The sequence below is a fragment of the Oppia nitens genome, unplaced genomic scaffold, assembly GCF_028296485.1.
Source record: "Oppia nitens isolate AA-2021 unplaced genomic scaffold, nextdenovo-longstitch-racon4-pilon3 scaffold11_pilon_pilon_pilon, whole genome shotgun sequence".
NCBI classification, from domain to species: Eukaryota; Metazoa; Arthropoda; class Arachnida; order Sarcoptiformes; family Oppiidae; genus Oppia; species Oppia nitens.
The window spans coordinates 1,965,423-1,982,317 of NW_026533190.1; the positions used below are offsets into that span (position 1 = coordinate 1,965,423).

Here is a 16,895-nt window from a genome sequence, read left to right on the forward strand (position 1 = left end):
CGACAATTTACCGCGACTTCAGTTGATTGACATTACCGGTGTGGTCATTACGCGCACCGCTATCCAGTCGTTGGCCAAATTGCGTCACTTGAATACCGTACGATTGGCCTCCTGTTCTAACGATCTAATTGATGACCAATATATTGTCGGCGATCTACTCGATGGCCAACCAAAAGTGACCAATGTTTACGTGGCTCATAGTTCACGAGATTTTAGACACAAGTTTACCCGCGGGTATATTGAAACTGAAAATCTAGTTATTACCGGTAAAACTATTTATTAAATGATATTTTTTTTAAAAATACAGAAATATATATTTAAAAAATATTTTTTTAAAAAATATATTTAATATAACAGTAAAATATTTATAAAGTATTTATTTATCTATTAAACACACACACACTTACACCAGATATTATTATTATTATTGCACTTATTATAATCACTATTTTTTGTTTTGCTAATTACGGTAAACCATAATTACCGGTAATACACTTTATATACGTAATATAATAATTTCAATTAATTCAAATTTAACTTTAAATTTTTAATATATAGTATTATAGTATTTATAAATAATATATTTGTATTTTTTTGTTATTATTTTTTGTTGGTTGGCAATTATTTTGACGTTTATTAAATTATCTAATCAATTATGTATTTATTATTATTATGATAAAGTACTTAAATAAAAATTATCAATAAACTTTCATTATTTAAACTATTGTTAATTTTTATTTTTTTTTGTAACTAATTAATGGAATATTAATTTTTTTTGAGTATGGTAAGTTAATTAATTACAGGTAATTTTAACTCTAAAATTTACTCTAATATTTTTTTTTTCTAATAGTTAAATTTATAAAAATATTTGGATAATAATGTATTACTCCTAAAAATACTTAAACTATTTGCTATAAATTAAATAGTTATTTAAAAAATAATAATACTGTTTTACTACTGTATAAGAAAAAATTATTATTATTTATTTAATTACTAATCTGGTAAAAATTAGACCTTGATGACAAATCTTTTTATTTATTGCTACTATTATTATAATACAGGTATTTAAATAATATTTTCATACCTGTATATCCTATATTATACATAAAATAATACTATTGTAAATTACAATTACAATTTGTAATACAGTATTAAATATTGTTACAACAATTTATTGTAATATTAATTATAATACAATTGTAATTACCCCTATAAATTACGGTTAATGCTATCAGTTTGCTAGTTATATTGAATATACATTTAAAGGGTAGCAAAATTAACCAAAAATTTTTAGACGTAATTGATATCCTTAATAATATACACACACACATTGATTGTTATATTCGAAACCAAAACAACAGTACATAGCACCACAAGTACATAGAGATATATCATAGATTACACTTAATATATATACATACAAATAAAATCGTGAATATAATAACTATGTCTAACATTGTCTATGCTCCGCCCCTAAACATTAAACAATTATATTGCGCGCATAGATATTTTATACACTATTGTGCTTATGTGGGCGTTAATTATTGTTTTGGTTTTGAATATAATCTAATAGTTTATAATACTATTATTAGATGACATCATTGACTGTAAAAATACAAATAACAACTAAAACATAGAAATATAATAATAATAATAAAAATCAATAAAACAGTTGAATGAATGTCATCGCCATTGATGTAACAAAACAGTCAATAGATATCATATCATATCAAACATATTGTCTATATATTGAAGATCTGATCCGAGCGACAACAACAACAAAATGGTTGAACATATGATGCGCTCGGATCTGATGTCACTCTGCCAGCTGTTCCTGCAGTCGGAGGCCGCCTATAACTGTGTGGCCGAGTTGGGAGAGTTAGGACTGACACAGTTCAGAGATGTATGGATTTTATCACCCGAATTGATCCCATCATCGATGTACTAATGTCTTGTTATTTGTCTCTTTTAATAATAGTTGAATCCCGATGTCAACGCTTTTCAGCGCAAGTTTGTCAACGAAGTCCGCCGTTGCGATGAAATGGAGAGAAAACTTAGTAAAAGAAATCATTTGTTTTGTTTGTTTTGATTGAACCAATGTCTTCATCAGACATCCACCAGATAGTTGTCCACCAAACTAATCACTACTATTACTACTTTGGTTTAATCTATTTTAATAGGATATCTGGAGAAAGAGATCAGACGCGACGGTATACCTATGCTGGACATTGGCGACAATCCCGAAGCGCCGCAACCGCGTGAGATGATCGATCTTGAGGTGTGTGTGTGTTGTTGTCTCAATTGGTGACACCATTTGTGATATACTAACTATAAATATCAACTAATTGTGAATTATCTTATTTTTGATGACCACTCTATCCATTTGTAGGCCACATACGAAAAGCTGGAAAATGAGCTCAAAGAGGTCAACACCAATGCCGAAGCGCTTAAGAAGACATACCTCGAGTTATCTGAATTGAGACACATATTGAAAAAGACTCAACAGTTCTTCGACGAGGTATGAGTTTGTTTTTAACTACTTTTTTTCCCCCCCAACTATTTTATGAATGAACTCTGGATCAGATCCCTATCTCCCCCCCCCGCCCTCTATATATATTTACTCTGTTGTGATGTCGTCTGACTCTTTACTACCCCTTTTCCATCAACCATACCTTAAATCTTTGATCCCATAAAAACTGATTGATTGATTGATTTGTGATGAGTTGATTATTAAATGTTGTGATTGTCCTCAAAAAAAAAATTTAATTAAAAATAAAAGTTATATAATTTTAATTTAATAACTCTTTTAATAATCTAATTAATAACAACTAATAACTATTACCAGAGATATTATTATTATTATTATTATTACTAGAATTTTGATTACCTTAAAATAATAATAATAAAAATTTAATTACTATGCATAATATTATCATCTCATTATTATTATATTAATATATGAAAATGTTAAATCATTGATGAGACCAGTAGTACTCTATTAAAGTATTATCTAATTTAGATCATTGATAAATTTATTAATTTTAATTAATGTTTTTTTTATTAAAAAAATTGTTTTTAATTGACACCAATTCATAAATAATGAGACTGTTAATGATATTAACATTGTTTATTAGTTATTATTATAATTTATAATGATGATGATAAAACATTTAAACAATATATTATTGCATTTTGTTAGCATATTTAATTTTATCTAGTGTATTTTTTTTGGGGGGGAGGGTGCACTAATTATTTATTTGCATGCTAATTTTTTTTAAATATTTTTTTAAATGCTTAAATTATTAATTAATAGATTATTTATTTTAATTATTTATTTTTATAATTTTGTTTCCTATCATTTTTTTTCTCTCTCACTCTCTCTCTCTCCACTGTTTTCCCCCAATTGTCTAACAAACAAACAATTGATTATCACTGAAAATAACTGTTACACCTGTTTATTATTGACACACACACACATACATACCTAATTGTCACCTGTATTAACCACTTTAAAAAAACAATACATACATATCTTTTACATAACATACACATATAATTTGTTTGTTTAATTTATGTTGTTTTTATTGTCCAATTTATTATATATATATACTGTATGTATATCTGTATGTCATCCCCCATGTCTTGTATTGGTTTTCGATGTTGTTGTCTGTGCTTTATCTGTGTGTGTGTGTGTGTGTGTGTGTGTGTGCTGTGTATGTGTCCATCCGTGTGCCAAATGATATGTCATAAAAAAAGGTGTCGGACATACCAATACAGATGCAAGACTCTGGCTATCAGGACGAGAACATACAGTTGTTGGGCGAGGAAGGTCTACGAGCCGGCGGTCAACCGGCCTTGAAGTTGGGGTAATGCTAAAAATCAATTGATTAGTTTACTGACTTTGTTTCAAATCACTAATAAATTTTGTCTGTTTTTTTCGGACTGATTAGATTTGTGGCCGGAGTTATACTACGCGAACGATTACCATCGTTTGAGCGTATGCTGTGGCGGGTGTGTCGCGGCAATGTATTTCTACGACAGGCCGAAATCGATACGCCACTGGAAGATCCGCATACCGGCGACAATGTCTATAAGTCGGTCTTTATTATCTTCTTTCAAGGAGAACAACTCAAGTCTAGAGTTAAAAAGATATGCGAAGGGTATGTATATGATAACCACAACTATCTGGTTTATACACACACATACAGGTGCTCTCTCTCAACAAAATGTTTTTTTTTCTACTACCGTATAGTTTTCGGGCCACTCTATATCCCTGTCCGGAGACACCATCGGACAGACGCGAAATGATTAGCGGTGTTGTCTCGCGAATCGAAGACTTGAATACCGTTTTGTCGCAGACAACCGAACACCGACATCGAGTACTGGTCGCTGCGGCCAAGAATATTAAGAACTGGTTCGTTAAAGTACGCAAAATTAAGGCCGTTTATCATACACTGAATATGTTTAATTTGGATGTCACACAAAAATGTCTGATTGCCGAATGCTGGGCGGCCAACGATGACTTGGAACGCATTCAGATGGCACTGAAACGCGGTACCGAACGCAGCGGTTCAACGGTACCGTCCATATTGAATAAGATGGACACCCAGGAGGTGCCGCCGACTTTCAATCGTACCAACAAAGGTTGATTGATTTATTATTTTTTATAACTTTAAATAAATTGACTTTTTTTATTATCAATTGTTTTCAGTTACGCGCGGCTTTCAGGCTATTGTCGATGCCTACGGTGTGGCCACCTATCGCGAGATGAATCCGGCACCGTTCACAATGATAACCTTCCCGTTTCTGTTTGCCGTAATGTTTGGCGACGCCGGTCACGGACTAATTATGACACTGTTTGGCCTATGGATGGTACTCAAGGAGCGCAATCTCATACAGCAAAAGTCGACTAACGAAATATGGCTAACATTTTTCAATGGTCGCTACATTATACTAATGATGGGCTGCTTCTCCATCTATACCGGGTTTATCTATAACGACATATTTTCTAAATCGTTGAACATATTTGGCAGCTCGTGGTCGGCCGTATCGCTAAACAAATCGAAAAGCTATCCACACGAACATTATATACTGGATCCTCAAGTTAATTACGATGGAGGACCATATTTTTTCGGTTTAGATCCGGTATGTATGTGTGTGTGTGTGTGTGACGGACGGTAGTAAACAGTAATACCGTGTAGTTATATATATTTTGGTGATTACGGTATTTATTATTTTATTTTTGATGTTCCCCGTCGACCAGGTTTGGCAACTGTCGGAAAATAAGATACTGTTTCTCAATTCGTATAAAATGAAACTATCGGTTATACTCGGTGTCGGCCAAATGTTTTTCGGTGTTATGCTTAGCCTATGGAATCATAAGTGAGTAGTTGTTTTTATCATACTATCCATTTTATCGTTTAACCTAACTAACTGTCCACACATTTGATTTTTTTTTGTTTTAAAAATCAGATATTTTCAAAATCGACTGAATATTATCTGCGAATTTATACCGCAAGTAATCTTTTTGTTGTCGATCTTCGGTTACATGAATCTGATGATTGTTGTCAAATGGCTTAAATATGATTCGCGTGAATCTGGTTGCGCGCCATCCATACTAATCAATTTGATTAATATGTTTCTATATAAATATGTCGACGACGACGATAAGACATCCGCCTGTTATCTGAAGGACTGGTACGCGGGACAGAAATTTTTTCAAACAGTACTACTGTTGGCGTCGTTGGGTTGTATACCGTGGATGTTGTTCGTCAAACCCTATATACTGATGAAACAACACGAACTTCGTATGCGTTTTCATTCGACTAATGAAGTACTGGTCGATGGCGATACTAGTATTCAGATTGAACAGCCGCCGCCACCATCGGCTCACGGAGATCACGGTGACGGCCAGTTCGATGTTCAAGAGGTGTTCATACATCAGGCAATACATACTATTGAATACTGTTTGGGATCCATATCGCATACGGCCAGCTATCTGCGTCTGTGGGCACTGAGTCTGGCCCACGCCCAACTGTCGGAGGTGTTATGGTCGATGGTCATGCGTATCGGACTCAATGGTAACGGTATTTTTGGCGGTATTGTCATGTTTTTCATATTCGGTTTCTGGGCGTTCCTGACGGTCAGCGTTCTGTTGCTGATGGAAGGTCTGAGCGCTTTTCTTCACGCCCTACGTCTGCACTGGTATGCAATAAACTGATTGATTCATTGTTTGTTTGTTGTAATCGTAATTAATGTTTTTGTTTAATTGTTTTTAGGGTTGAATTTCAATCCAAGTTTTACTCGGGAATGGGCTATTCATTTCAACCGTTTTCGTTTGAGGTAATACTCGAATTGGCGGCTCAAGAGTCGACCACCGAAACCAATTGATTGATTGATGTTTTTGTTTTAAAAATTATCATAATTTATATAAAAAAAAATTTACCCTTAAATTAATCGATAAAAATTAATATTTAGGAATTAATGTTTTATTAGTCTAATTTAGGTAATAATAACTGTTAACTCGATTTTATTTTATAAACTACAAATTTATTAATTATAAAAATATTTTTATTTATTAACTCTATTAATTAACTCGAAATATTTTATTTTACTTTGAAACTCAATTGAATTATATACAGTATATATATATAAAAAATGTTTAGTCGAAAAATATTGTAACTCGAATCTAAAATAATTTATTGTTCATTATTATTATATATATTAATATATATCTATTTAATTGTTAATTTTCTATATTTGTTTTTAATGTTTATCTCATAATGTGTTATATTTTTTTTAACTATTTATTTGTCTGGTATTGGAAAATATTAACGTAATAACTGCTAAATGATTGAATTGGAGACTGAATTATATATTATTTTTCTAAATTTTATTTTATTTCTATATAATTTATACATAAATTGTTTTTAATATAATTATTATTATTAATTTTTGATGTGTTCAAAGTATTTTTTTTTTTAATTATTATTATTTATCTAAAATGTATTCAATTAATTAATTAATTTTTTTCTGAAAAAAATATAAAATAAATGTTGTGGTTGTCGTTGAAAACAAAAAATTAAATTATTTTACAATTCAGATTTAATTAGTGTATTAAATATTTATAAAACATTAACTAATTTAATAAAAGGTAAGACTCTTTTAACTAAATTATTAGAAAACGGTTTAGAAATGGGAAAATAAAACATTTTCATTAATTAATTATACACCAAACAAAAATCTAACATTATTAACTAAATAATTATTTTTTATGAATGATTTTAATATAATAACTATTTATTGTTAGATTTATTTTTGTTGTTGTTGTTGAATAATATCATAAATTTATAGTTAAAAAAAATTAATTAATAAAATGGTAAAGCTGTAATAGTTATTATAAAATCTATATATATATATAGTATTATCATTGTTAACAACTTAAGAGATAATGGTATAAAAGGGTTTATATATACTGTAGTTATAATTCAAAGATTAATACAATTTATTTAAAATTATTATTACTATTACTATTACTACTAAAATCATACTGTAGTTATAATCAAATAATAAAATGCTAAATTTAAGTGTTTATTTCATTTGATTTAATAGTATAATCTAACTTAATTAATCTAATTAATTTATGATAATTAAAAAATTATTGCGTATTTAATGTCTATATACCTGTATATATACTGTCTATAAGTATTAGTTATCAAAAAACAAAATTATGTAAAAACATTAATTAGTATTGTATTAATTAGTTTTAAATATTTAATTATAAATAACATATAATTTTTTTTTAAACAAAATGCCCGGTTATGATTGCGACCGATTTGTTAATCTGAGTCCATCGGATAGGTCGGAGCTATCGTGTAGTATATGTCAGGATATATTTTGCTGTCCGGTTATCGTCCAGTGCTGTCGCCAAACATTTTGCGAAGACTGTATCAACAATTGGCTGTCCGCTAACAATACCTGTCCGTATGATAGAAAAACACTTACTAAGGATGCATTAGCACAACCACCCAGGTATGTCCAAAATTTTTTTTTAAAAAGTAATATTTTTTGCTATTTAAATTTTAAATAGATATATAATTTATTTAAAATCCAAACTTGGCTCAGGTTCATTTTATGGTAACATTGAAAATATAAATTTAGTTTAAGTTTTAAAAAATATATAGTATTTATTTAATTTTACTATTTATCACATTTTTATTGCCCGACTGTTTAATACACAAAATATTTATAAAAAAAAACAATTTCTTAAAAAAATTTAAGTAAAAACTTTTTGTGTATTTATTTTGTTTTTTTTGTTGGTTAGAGTTATGATTAATATATTAGGAAAACTACAAATCAAATGTGATTTTCAGGATAAGGGTTGCAATGAAGTGATATCGTTAGAGGATCTGTCAAATCATGTTAACAATAATTGTCGATATAATTCATCCAAAAGTTTAATTACGGAAACAATTAGCGTATTGACAGCTAATTTAAGTGTAGAGTCTTTGTTAAGAGAAATACATGAATTAAAGGCCGAAAAGAAAAACTTTTTGAAAACAATTCAAGAGTTAACCGATAGTCAAGAAGACTTGACTACAAGTATGAGTAATCTTCAGGTAATTGTAATTTAATTTTAAATAATTTTTTTCAAAAAAATATTTAAAAATATAGTTTCAATATATTACTAATTAAATTAATTTCTCAATTTATAGCTAATTAACAACCAAAGTGTGGCCACAAATACAGGTATTAGCTCACAATCAGTATCACAACCGGAAGTAATACATTAAATATATATATATTTTTAATTTATGAGTATTTATTGAAGATATCTATTGTTTGTTTGTTTTTTAATTTTTTTCTGAACAGTTGTCTGAACTGGAGATTATCATTGAGTGTCGCAAACATTTGTGGTCACCTCAAGTGATCCACAATATGATGAACAGAGAGATTACAGAAAAAGTTTTATCAATTGTTAGGTCAGAAATCAATGGAAATAATAGTTTATTTATGATTTGCCAAAACATTTTCAATGAACTCAATGATGAGTTTGGATATCTATGGCACTGTAGGGCTGACTATAGAAATGGTTCAGAAAATTGTTTTAGCTATGAATTGGGTTATTATTTGAGAGTCAAATTTAGTTCACTAGTATTTGATATCTATAAAACACAATATGTAAGCATTGAATTTTGTTATTTTTAAATTATATGTTAACTTAATTTATTTTTATATATATATATATATAATAATTTTTACTAAAAAAAAAATTAAGCTAAACGTCGACCAATTGAGAAAACGGTTAAGAAATGGCAAATTAAAACGCGAAATACAAATAGTTAAGACAAATATGACACACAGTATGATATCGATGGTCAATGAGATTATATTTGCAGCCATTGATAAATCTGTTGAGACAATTGCAGGACTGGCATCGGAAATGAAATATCGGATGGACAGGCAATACCCGGCCGGCAAATGGCATTGTTTTATGTATGAAAAAAGCTTCGGCGGTTATAACATACATCCCAAACACGATTCGTTAATTACCTTCGAAGTCGCAGATCTTAAGGTTACACTATTTCAAGCCATCAATGATTGATCAGAAAAAAGTTATCAAAAAGAGTACAAACTATTTATTTAAAAAAAAAATTCAATGTAAAGTATATATATATTTTTTGTTGATATTATTAATGTTAATAAGTATTTACTTGGAATTTAATTAATAGATTTTTAAATAATAGTCTCCGACAATATCTTTTAAAGTTTTTAATAACTATTATATAACAATAGATACTATTAATAATTTGTTTGTTTGTTTATGAGTTGCTTTTTTCCTATCTTTCAATATGATTGTATATTTTCATAATTGTATACTAAAAAAAATAGTTGACTCTATTTAATGGATAATCAATAAAAAAAAAAGATAAAAATCATAGAAATATAATTTTTTGATATATTATATTTATTATTTAGTATATATTTTGTTTATTACATACTGTAATAATATAATATAAACTGTGTGAATAAATTTAATTATTATTATTATTACTATTATTATTAATAATTCAACACACATGTAGTATTTGTATATTATATTTAGTAAATTATGAAAAAAATAATGAGAGATAATATTTATTATATTAATAAAAATAAATATTTCTGTTATACATAAAAATAATTAATCAAAAGTTTACGCCAAAAATACCAACTATAATATTAATTTTTATTAAAACTATTCAAGATAATTAATAAAAGTATAAGTAATTAAATACAAAATAATAATATGATTTATTATAGTTTTTTATCTAAAATTATTTTATGAATATTCATTACTAATAACTAAATAGACTATATTTTTAATAACATTTTTTTAGTTAGTAAATATATATTTAACTTTTTTACATTAGTCTAGTCCATGACATTCAAATATATTGAAATATTATTACAAATAATAATAAAATACTATTACATAAAATAAAACATTTCATTAATTACATACACAAAAAAAACACTATTAACTAAATATAATTATTTTGTGATAGATTTTGATATTACGTGTTTATTAAGTATTTATTATTCACGTTTTTTTCGATATAATAAAATAACATATAATATAATTAATAACAAAATTTAGTTGAATGTTAACTATACAATATTATAGTAATAGATTATTAGATATTTGTATCACAAATTTTTTTTACTTATTTATTATTAAAAAAATCAATATTAATTTATCATTGTTTTATATTTGTATATACTTTATTATGTTAGTTATCAGTTAAGTTAACTTCAATTCAAAGTAAATGCAAATATTAAATGACACTGTTTTTTATGAAATCAAAATTTTGTTCACCAAAAATAATTATGAACTTATTTTTAATATATTTTTAATTGACTAAAACTTATATAACAAACATAAATAAAACTTTTTTTTTGTTGGTGTCAAATGAGTTTATATTCAATAAGGTTTGTTAATTATTTAACTTTATTTGATTACAGTATATAACTTATTATATATTTTTTATATACTATAAAAATATAACTTAAGTTTGAATAATATATATTTTTTTGAAAATGTTATATATATATATATATACATAAAATTAATTAGTTTTAAAATATCAAAATAATTAGTATGTCTATAGTGGTCATCAATAGCAACAATAAAAACAAAAGTGAAACCGCAAACCGTAAACCGCAAAACATTAAAGACAAATACCGAAACTTTTTGAACCGAAACCATGAAATACGTAATGGTTTACAACAATTTGAAACCTTTCTATGGAAATATCATATACTGGTATCCAATAGTATTGACGACCATCGAAACGGCTGTCAAGGCTGGCGTCGCATACGTAATGTGTCGGCACTACGCGTAGCGGCACTGGTCATGGCTTTCCGCTATACGATGTCCATACTTTTTACCAGCAAACGTGTCGATGACCTGATGTGCAACGCTCTGTATCTGTTGTCCAATCAGAAAGTTTTGTCCGCTATCTATCTGTATGTCTCGGTGTTGTTGAACTTTGGTTTGGGTGCACTGATCCAGTACTACGACCTGAGCCGCAAATTTTATGTATTGAATTTCATCGACGACATCAAACACCAGCGGATCCGATATCCGTTGTCGTTGATATTCAATCGGAAATTCGGACTCAAAGTCAACTTTATTGTCAAATATTTGTTGAATAAGTCGCTGATGATATCGGTAGTATTGGGTACAGTGGTCATCATAGCACCGATGCTGATGCTCAGTGTCCGATCGGATAACGGTTTTCCAATGGTTTTAGTAGTATTCTGGAGTTTTATGACATTTCTCTTTTATTATACATTTTTTGCATTGATTTCCGGTTCAATTTGTTTACTATATTTGACGTCCGTTTACGTTAAGTATCAGTTTATGGACACCAATGAAATTATTGAACGCTGGAAAAGTTTGGACAACAAAAAACTAGTCGAAGCCCTGGAACGGCACCAATCGATTACGGCATCGGTAGATCAGCTGAACAAACAGCTGAAGACAATTATTTGTGTTATTTACTACTTTTTGCCGATTGTTACGGATATAGCTTTCTGGTTGAGCTATGCGCCGGAAAGTATTGTATTTATTAAGATATTTGGCGCCTGTTTTACTGGGTTTTCGGTTATCTCGTTGTTCGGTATGGTCGGTATGGTTGCATCGGTAACCCGAGCCGCTCATCGGACACTACCGCTGGTCTATTCGGTATTGTTGAAGAAAAAACAGTTGGCACTCAATCATCGATTCAAATTGATCCAGTTTATGGAGAAGCTATCGGGACCGGCCATCGGGTTTCGGTGCGCCGATTTTTTTGCCCTCAGTCACTACCAATTGTATCGATTGATTGCCAATTGGGTAATATTTTATCTGTTTCTCATGGATCTCATTGATAAAAGTTAATTTTATTATTATTATTATTAAAAAATATATTTATTTATTGTTATTTGTTATAATCAGTCAATAAAATACTTGTCTACAAAAAAAAATAATATATATGTATCAGTAGTTTATTTGTTGTGTAGAAATATTTGACATCAAATGTAAATATTTTTCTGAATTTAAGAGATTAAAGTGGTTAAAAAACATTTAATTTGAATTGATTTAATTTTTTGTTGTATTTATAATAGTAAAACAATGTGTAAATTAGTTTAAAGTAATACTATCTTTAAACAAAATTTACACACATTTACTACTAAATACAAGTTTATTAGTTTATTATAAGTTATGTAACATTTTTTTGATAATTAATTTGATTAAATATATGTACGGCTAAATTAGTGCAAAAAAATTAGTAATTTATTTTTAACTATTTTCCGTAAGTTTTTTTATTATTAATTTTTAAAATTATAATGATATGATATTGATATACATATAAAATAAACTCATTATCAATCAATCAATGAATAATTTAATTATTTAAAAAAATATAATAAAAAAATTAATTTTTGTAAAATGTTATATTAGTTAAAACTCATAACACACATAAAATAACTTTTGTAGAAAAAAACTAATTTAAAACTAACTAATGTCAGTAATTAATAATTTAAGTACAAATATATTGACATTTATTTTTGTTGTTTTGTTTTTTTGGCAATTTAATACTATTAATGATAATAATATTAATAAATTTATAAACTAATATATAGTATTATTAGTTGAACACATTAATTATTAAATTGTTATTAATGTTTCCCTACCCCATCCACCCGCCCCATTCAAACCCCCCCTCACACATACACACACACAATGTGGCTACACCTCAGATGGGACAACCTTGGTATCGATGGGCTCAGCCATATCATCTTGAGGTACGGCATCATATTGTTTGCCATCTTTTTCGGTTTGCACCGGCTGTTCGGCAGCAGTGGCAACAGTAACGTTGGCGCCGCCGGTTGGCGTTGGCAGTACATAGCTGACCGGCGCACCGCCGCTAGTCTGGATTACCACTGGTCCGGAAAATAGATTTTGTCGGCGCCTATAGAGATCGTAGGCAAAAGCAATGGCCAGTACGGCCACTACAAAGTTGATGACCGTATTGAACGAATAGTATGGATTGCGGACGGCCTGATCAATGGAGCCGAGAGAGCCCAGTGTCATCAGTACAGCGTAAGTGGTTGTCATACAAAAGTGCTCCTTATAGGCGCCCATCAGTCCTAATAGATCGAACAGTATGGCCAATGCCAGTGCCACATAAATGATTGAAATCGTAAATGTCTGTCCAAAAAAAATTTATTTTATATATAACTTATTTATGGGATGTGTGTGTGTGTATGTGTGTTTAGAAAGTATACCTTAACAGTAGCCCTGTCCTCCTGGGATAGTCTATTAAAGGCGTCATTGTTTTCGTAATAGGCGTTCACCAGAAGCGATGTAACGCCAGCCATAATGACCGCTGCAATGATACTGATGGCACAAAACGTAAACAGTGCCCACTTTTTTACACGAAAACTAGTAGTGTATCGGATATCCGATTGGTGTCTATTGGTATTGAATTTGACGTCCATTTTTTGATTGTCTAATAATTGATTTTTTAAATACAATATATCATTTAATTATAGTTTTTTCTCTTTTAATAATTTTAGTTCAAACGTGTGAATCGTTATCATATTATTATTATTATAACTTAAAGACACTCACATATAGCCTACACTTTTTCTCACATATTTTTTTGTAGTTGATTTGATTGGCATTATTAATACATTGTATTAGAAAAAAGTAAACTGTTTTTTTGTTGTTGTATTGATTGTTGAAGAGTCTACAAACTATAGTGATTAGATAATTTCAAAGGTAAAATCAAACTGTTTTATATATATAAGATTTCCGAGGGAACGGTATCTAATTTTTTATTAATAAGTTTTTGTTGTTTTCCTAGTTATAAAGCGTCATATAATATTTTATATCTGTATAATAGTAATTAGCAATATTTTTGTTTAATTTAGATAAATGATTTAATACATATAGATAGACACACACACACACACACACAATTATTTGGTCATTAATAGCCATTATAGTGTTTAGATTGTTGATAAAATAGTTGGTTTATTTATATTGTAAATAAACTAAAACAAAATTAAGTAAATTCAGGTACTTTATATACATTATAGTACCTGTTTTTTACTATAGTATATAAATATTTGTACATTTGTATATATAATGTAAATATTAGTATTGAAATTGAAATATTGATATAAGTAAATATATTACAATCAATTTTTATTATACTATTTGTTTAAATAATATTATTACTGTAGAATGTAATATCAATATAATATAAACAAACAAACTGTTAAACAATTTGTGCAATTAATTAATTTTTTTAATTAAAAAAAATAACTTTTTAATAGAGAGGACTTTTTTTTCATACTCATGTTGTTGTTGTTGTTGGACACCAGTAGCTGATAATTGCTGGTAACTGTCATATTGTCATTGTTATAACCAGTCAATTAAATAATAATTAATTAGTAGTTTATTTGTTGTCTAGAAAAATAATTGTAAATATTTATTGAATACAGATTAAAGAGATTAAAACATTTAATTTGAATCAATTAGTAGTAAATGTGTTTAAATTATAAACAATGATATAGTTTATTATAAGTTATGTAACAAAAAAAAAGTTTGTTTTTTGATAATTAATTTTATTTAATAGGTGTAAAAAAAGTTAAATTAATGCAAAAAAATAGTAATTTTAAAATAACTATTTAATTATTTTTAGTCATTTTATAAATTATGATGATATTACATAATACAGTATATTTCATATAAAAAAATAAACTCATCAATTTCAAAACAAAATAAATAATGAAAAATTTATTTGTTTATTAACCAATACATTTTTAATAATTTAATTACAAATATATTGACATTATTATTTTTTGGCAATTTTTATGCTATTAATATTAAAAAATTTATAAATTAGTATTTATTGAAAACATTGATTATTAAAATTATAATAATTTTGTTTGTTGTTTTACTACCCCATCAACACACACACACACACCCACACATAATTTTTACACAACAGGTGGGATAACCATGGTATCGATGGGCTACACCATATCATTTTGCGGTACGGCATCATATTGTTTGCCATGTTTTCCACCAGTCTGCACCGGCTGTTCGGCGGTAGTGGTAGCGGTGACTACAGTAACGTTGGCGCCGGTTGGCGACGGCAATACATAGCTGACGGGTGCGCCATCACTCATCTGGATTACCACTGGTCCTGAAAACATTAGTTGTCGGCGCTTATAGAGATCGTAGGCAAAAGCAATGGCCAGTACGGCCACTACAAAGTTGATGACAGTGTTGAACGTATAGTATGGACTTTGGACGCCTCGGTTAATCGAGCCGATAGCGCCCAGTGTCATCAGTACAGCGTATGTGGTTGTCATACAAAAGTGCTCCTTATAGGCGCCCATCAGTCCTAACAGATGGAACAGTATGCCCAATCCCAGTGCCACATAAATGATTGAAATCGTAAATGTCTGTCCAAAAAAAAATTTTTTAAAAATATATTCATGACTTATTAATGGGATATGTTAATAATAGGTGTGTGTGACTGTGATTGTCTGGGAATTAATACCTTAGCTTTAGCCCTGTCCTCCTGCGATAGTCTATTAAAGGTTTCGTTGTTTTCGTAATAATCGTTGACCAGATGCGCTATAAAGTTGACTATAATGACCGTTACAATGATATTGATGACACAAAACGTAAACAGTGCCCACTTTTTTACACGAAAACTAGTAGTGTATCGGATGTCCGATTGGTGTCTATTATTGAATTTTAAGTCCATTTTGTTTGTTTGTTTAATAATTGATTTTTAAAAAAATTATTTAATTACTATTTTTTACTTAAATACAAATACAATTTATCATTTAATTATAGTTTATTTTTTCTATTTAAAATAATTCTAGTTTAAAAACGTGTGAATCATTATCATCATATTGATACATATAAATGCTAATATATAGTAAAATATTATTAATTTATTTTATAATATTATCTATTATTGAAAAAAATAATGTTTAAATAAAAATGACATTTTTAACGGATGAAATACTTACCATATATGGGAAATGCCATATATGTGTTATAAATATTAAAAATATAATTATATATTATATATAAAGTGTTAATTTAATATTTATTATTTAAAATTATATATAATATATATATAATATTTTTAAACTAGGATGTTTTTGTTACTAATACTTAAATATTAGTATTGAAATTGAAATAGTATTGATACAGTATATGAAAACAAATCACAATTAATTTTTATTATTATATTATTTGATTAGTTAATATTAATACTGTATAACATAAATATCAATATTATATATAATATAAACAAACAGACAAACTGTTAAAC

At 28.3% G+C, this 16,895-nt stretch overlaps 4 protein-coding genes across 4 annotated transcripts; 2 read left to right on the top strand and 2 right to left on the bottom strand.

The window, feature by feature from the left end:
* Nucleotides 1-1,652: 1,652 nt before the first annotated feature.
* Nucleotides 1,653-6,390, top strand: LOC128953831 (V-type proton ATPase 116 kDa subunit a 1-like). The gene is made up of 11 exons (XM_054299355.1): nt 1,653-1,903; nt 1,979-2,057; nt 2,181-2,278; nt 2,390-2,518; nt 3,757-3,866; nt 3,951-4,160; nt 4,253-4,644; nt 4,712-5,145; nt 5,264-5,382; nt 5,473-6,204; nt 6,279-6,390. The coding sequence occupies exons 1-11, from the start codon at nt 1,784-1,786 to the stop codon at nt 6,388-6,390; spliced, it is 2,535 nt and encodes an 844-aa protein (XP_054155330.1). The 5' UTR covers nt 1,653-1,783.
* A 1,420-nt stretch (nt 6,391-7,810) lies between these two features.
* On the top strand, nt 7,811-9,604 carry LOC128953840 (uncharacterized). Its single transcript, XM_054299365.1, has 5 exons — nt 7,811-8,031; nt 8,324-8,618; nt 8,715-8,780; nt 8,872-9,180; nt 9,278-9,604. The coding sequence occupies exons 1-5, from the start codon at nt 7,811-7,813 to the stop codon at nt 9,602-9,604; spliced, it is 1,218 nt and encodes a 405-aa protein (XP_054155340.1).
* Nucleotides 9,605-13,248: 3,644 nt separating this feature from the next.
* LOC128954271 (uncharacterized) lies at nt 13,249-14,165 on the bottom strand. The gene is made up of 3 exons (XM_054299849.1): nt 14,162-14,165; nt 13,816-14,039; nt 13,249-13,738 (listed from the first exon to the last, which is right to left on the bottom strand). The coding sequence occupies exons 2-3, from the start codon at nt 14,026-14,028 to the stop codon at nt 13,277-13,279; spliced, it is 675 nt and encodes a 224-aa protein (XP_054155824.1). The 5' UTR covers nt 14,029-14,039; nt 14,162-14,165; the 3' UTR covers nt 13,249-13,276.
* A 1,408-nt stretch (nt 14,166-15,573) lies between these two features.
* On the bottom strand, nt 15,574-16,316 carry LOC128953851 (uncharacterized). Its single transcript, XM_054299377.1, has 2 exons — nt 16,107-16,316; nt 15,574-16,008 (listed from the first exon to the last, which is right to left on the bottom strand). Exons 1-2 carry the CDS (start codon nt 16,314-16,316, stop codon nt 15,574-15,576), a joined length of 645 nt encoding a protein of 214 aa, XP_054155352.1.
* Between the last annotated feature and the right edge of the window lie 579 nt (nt 16,317-16,895).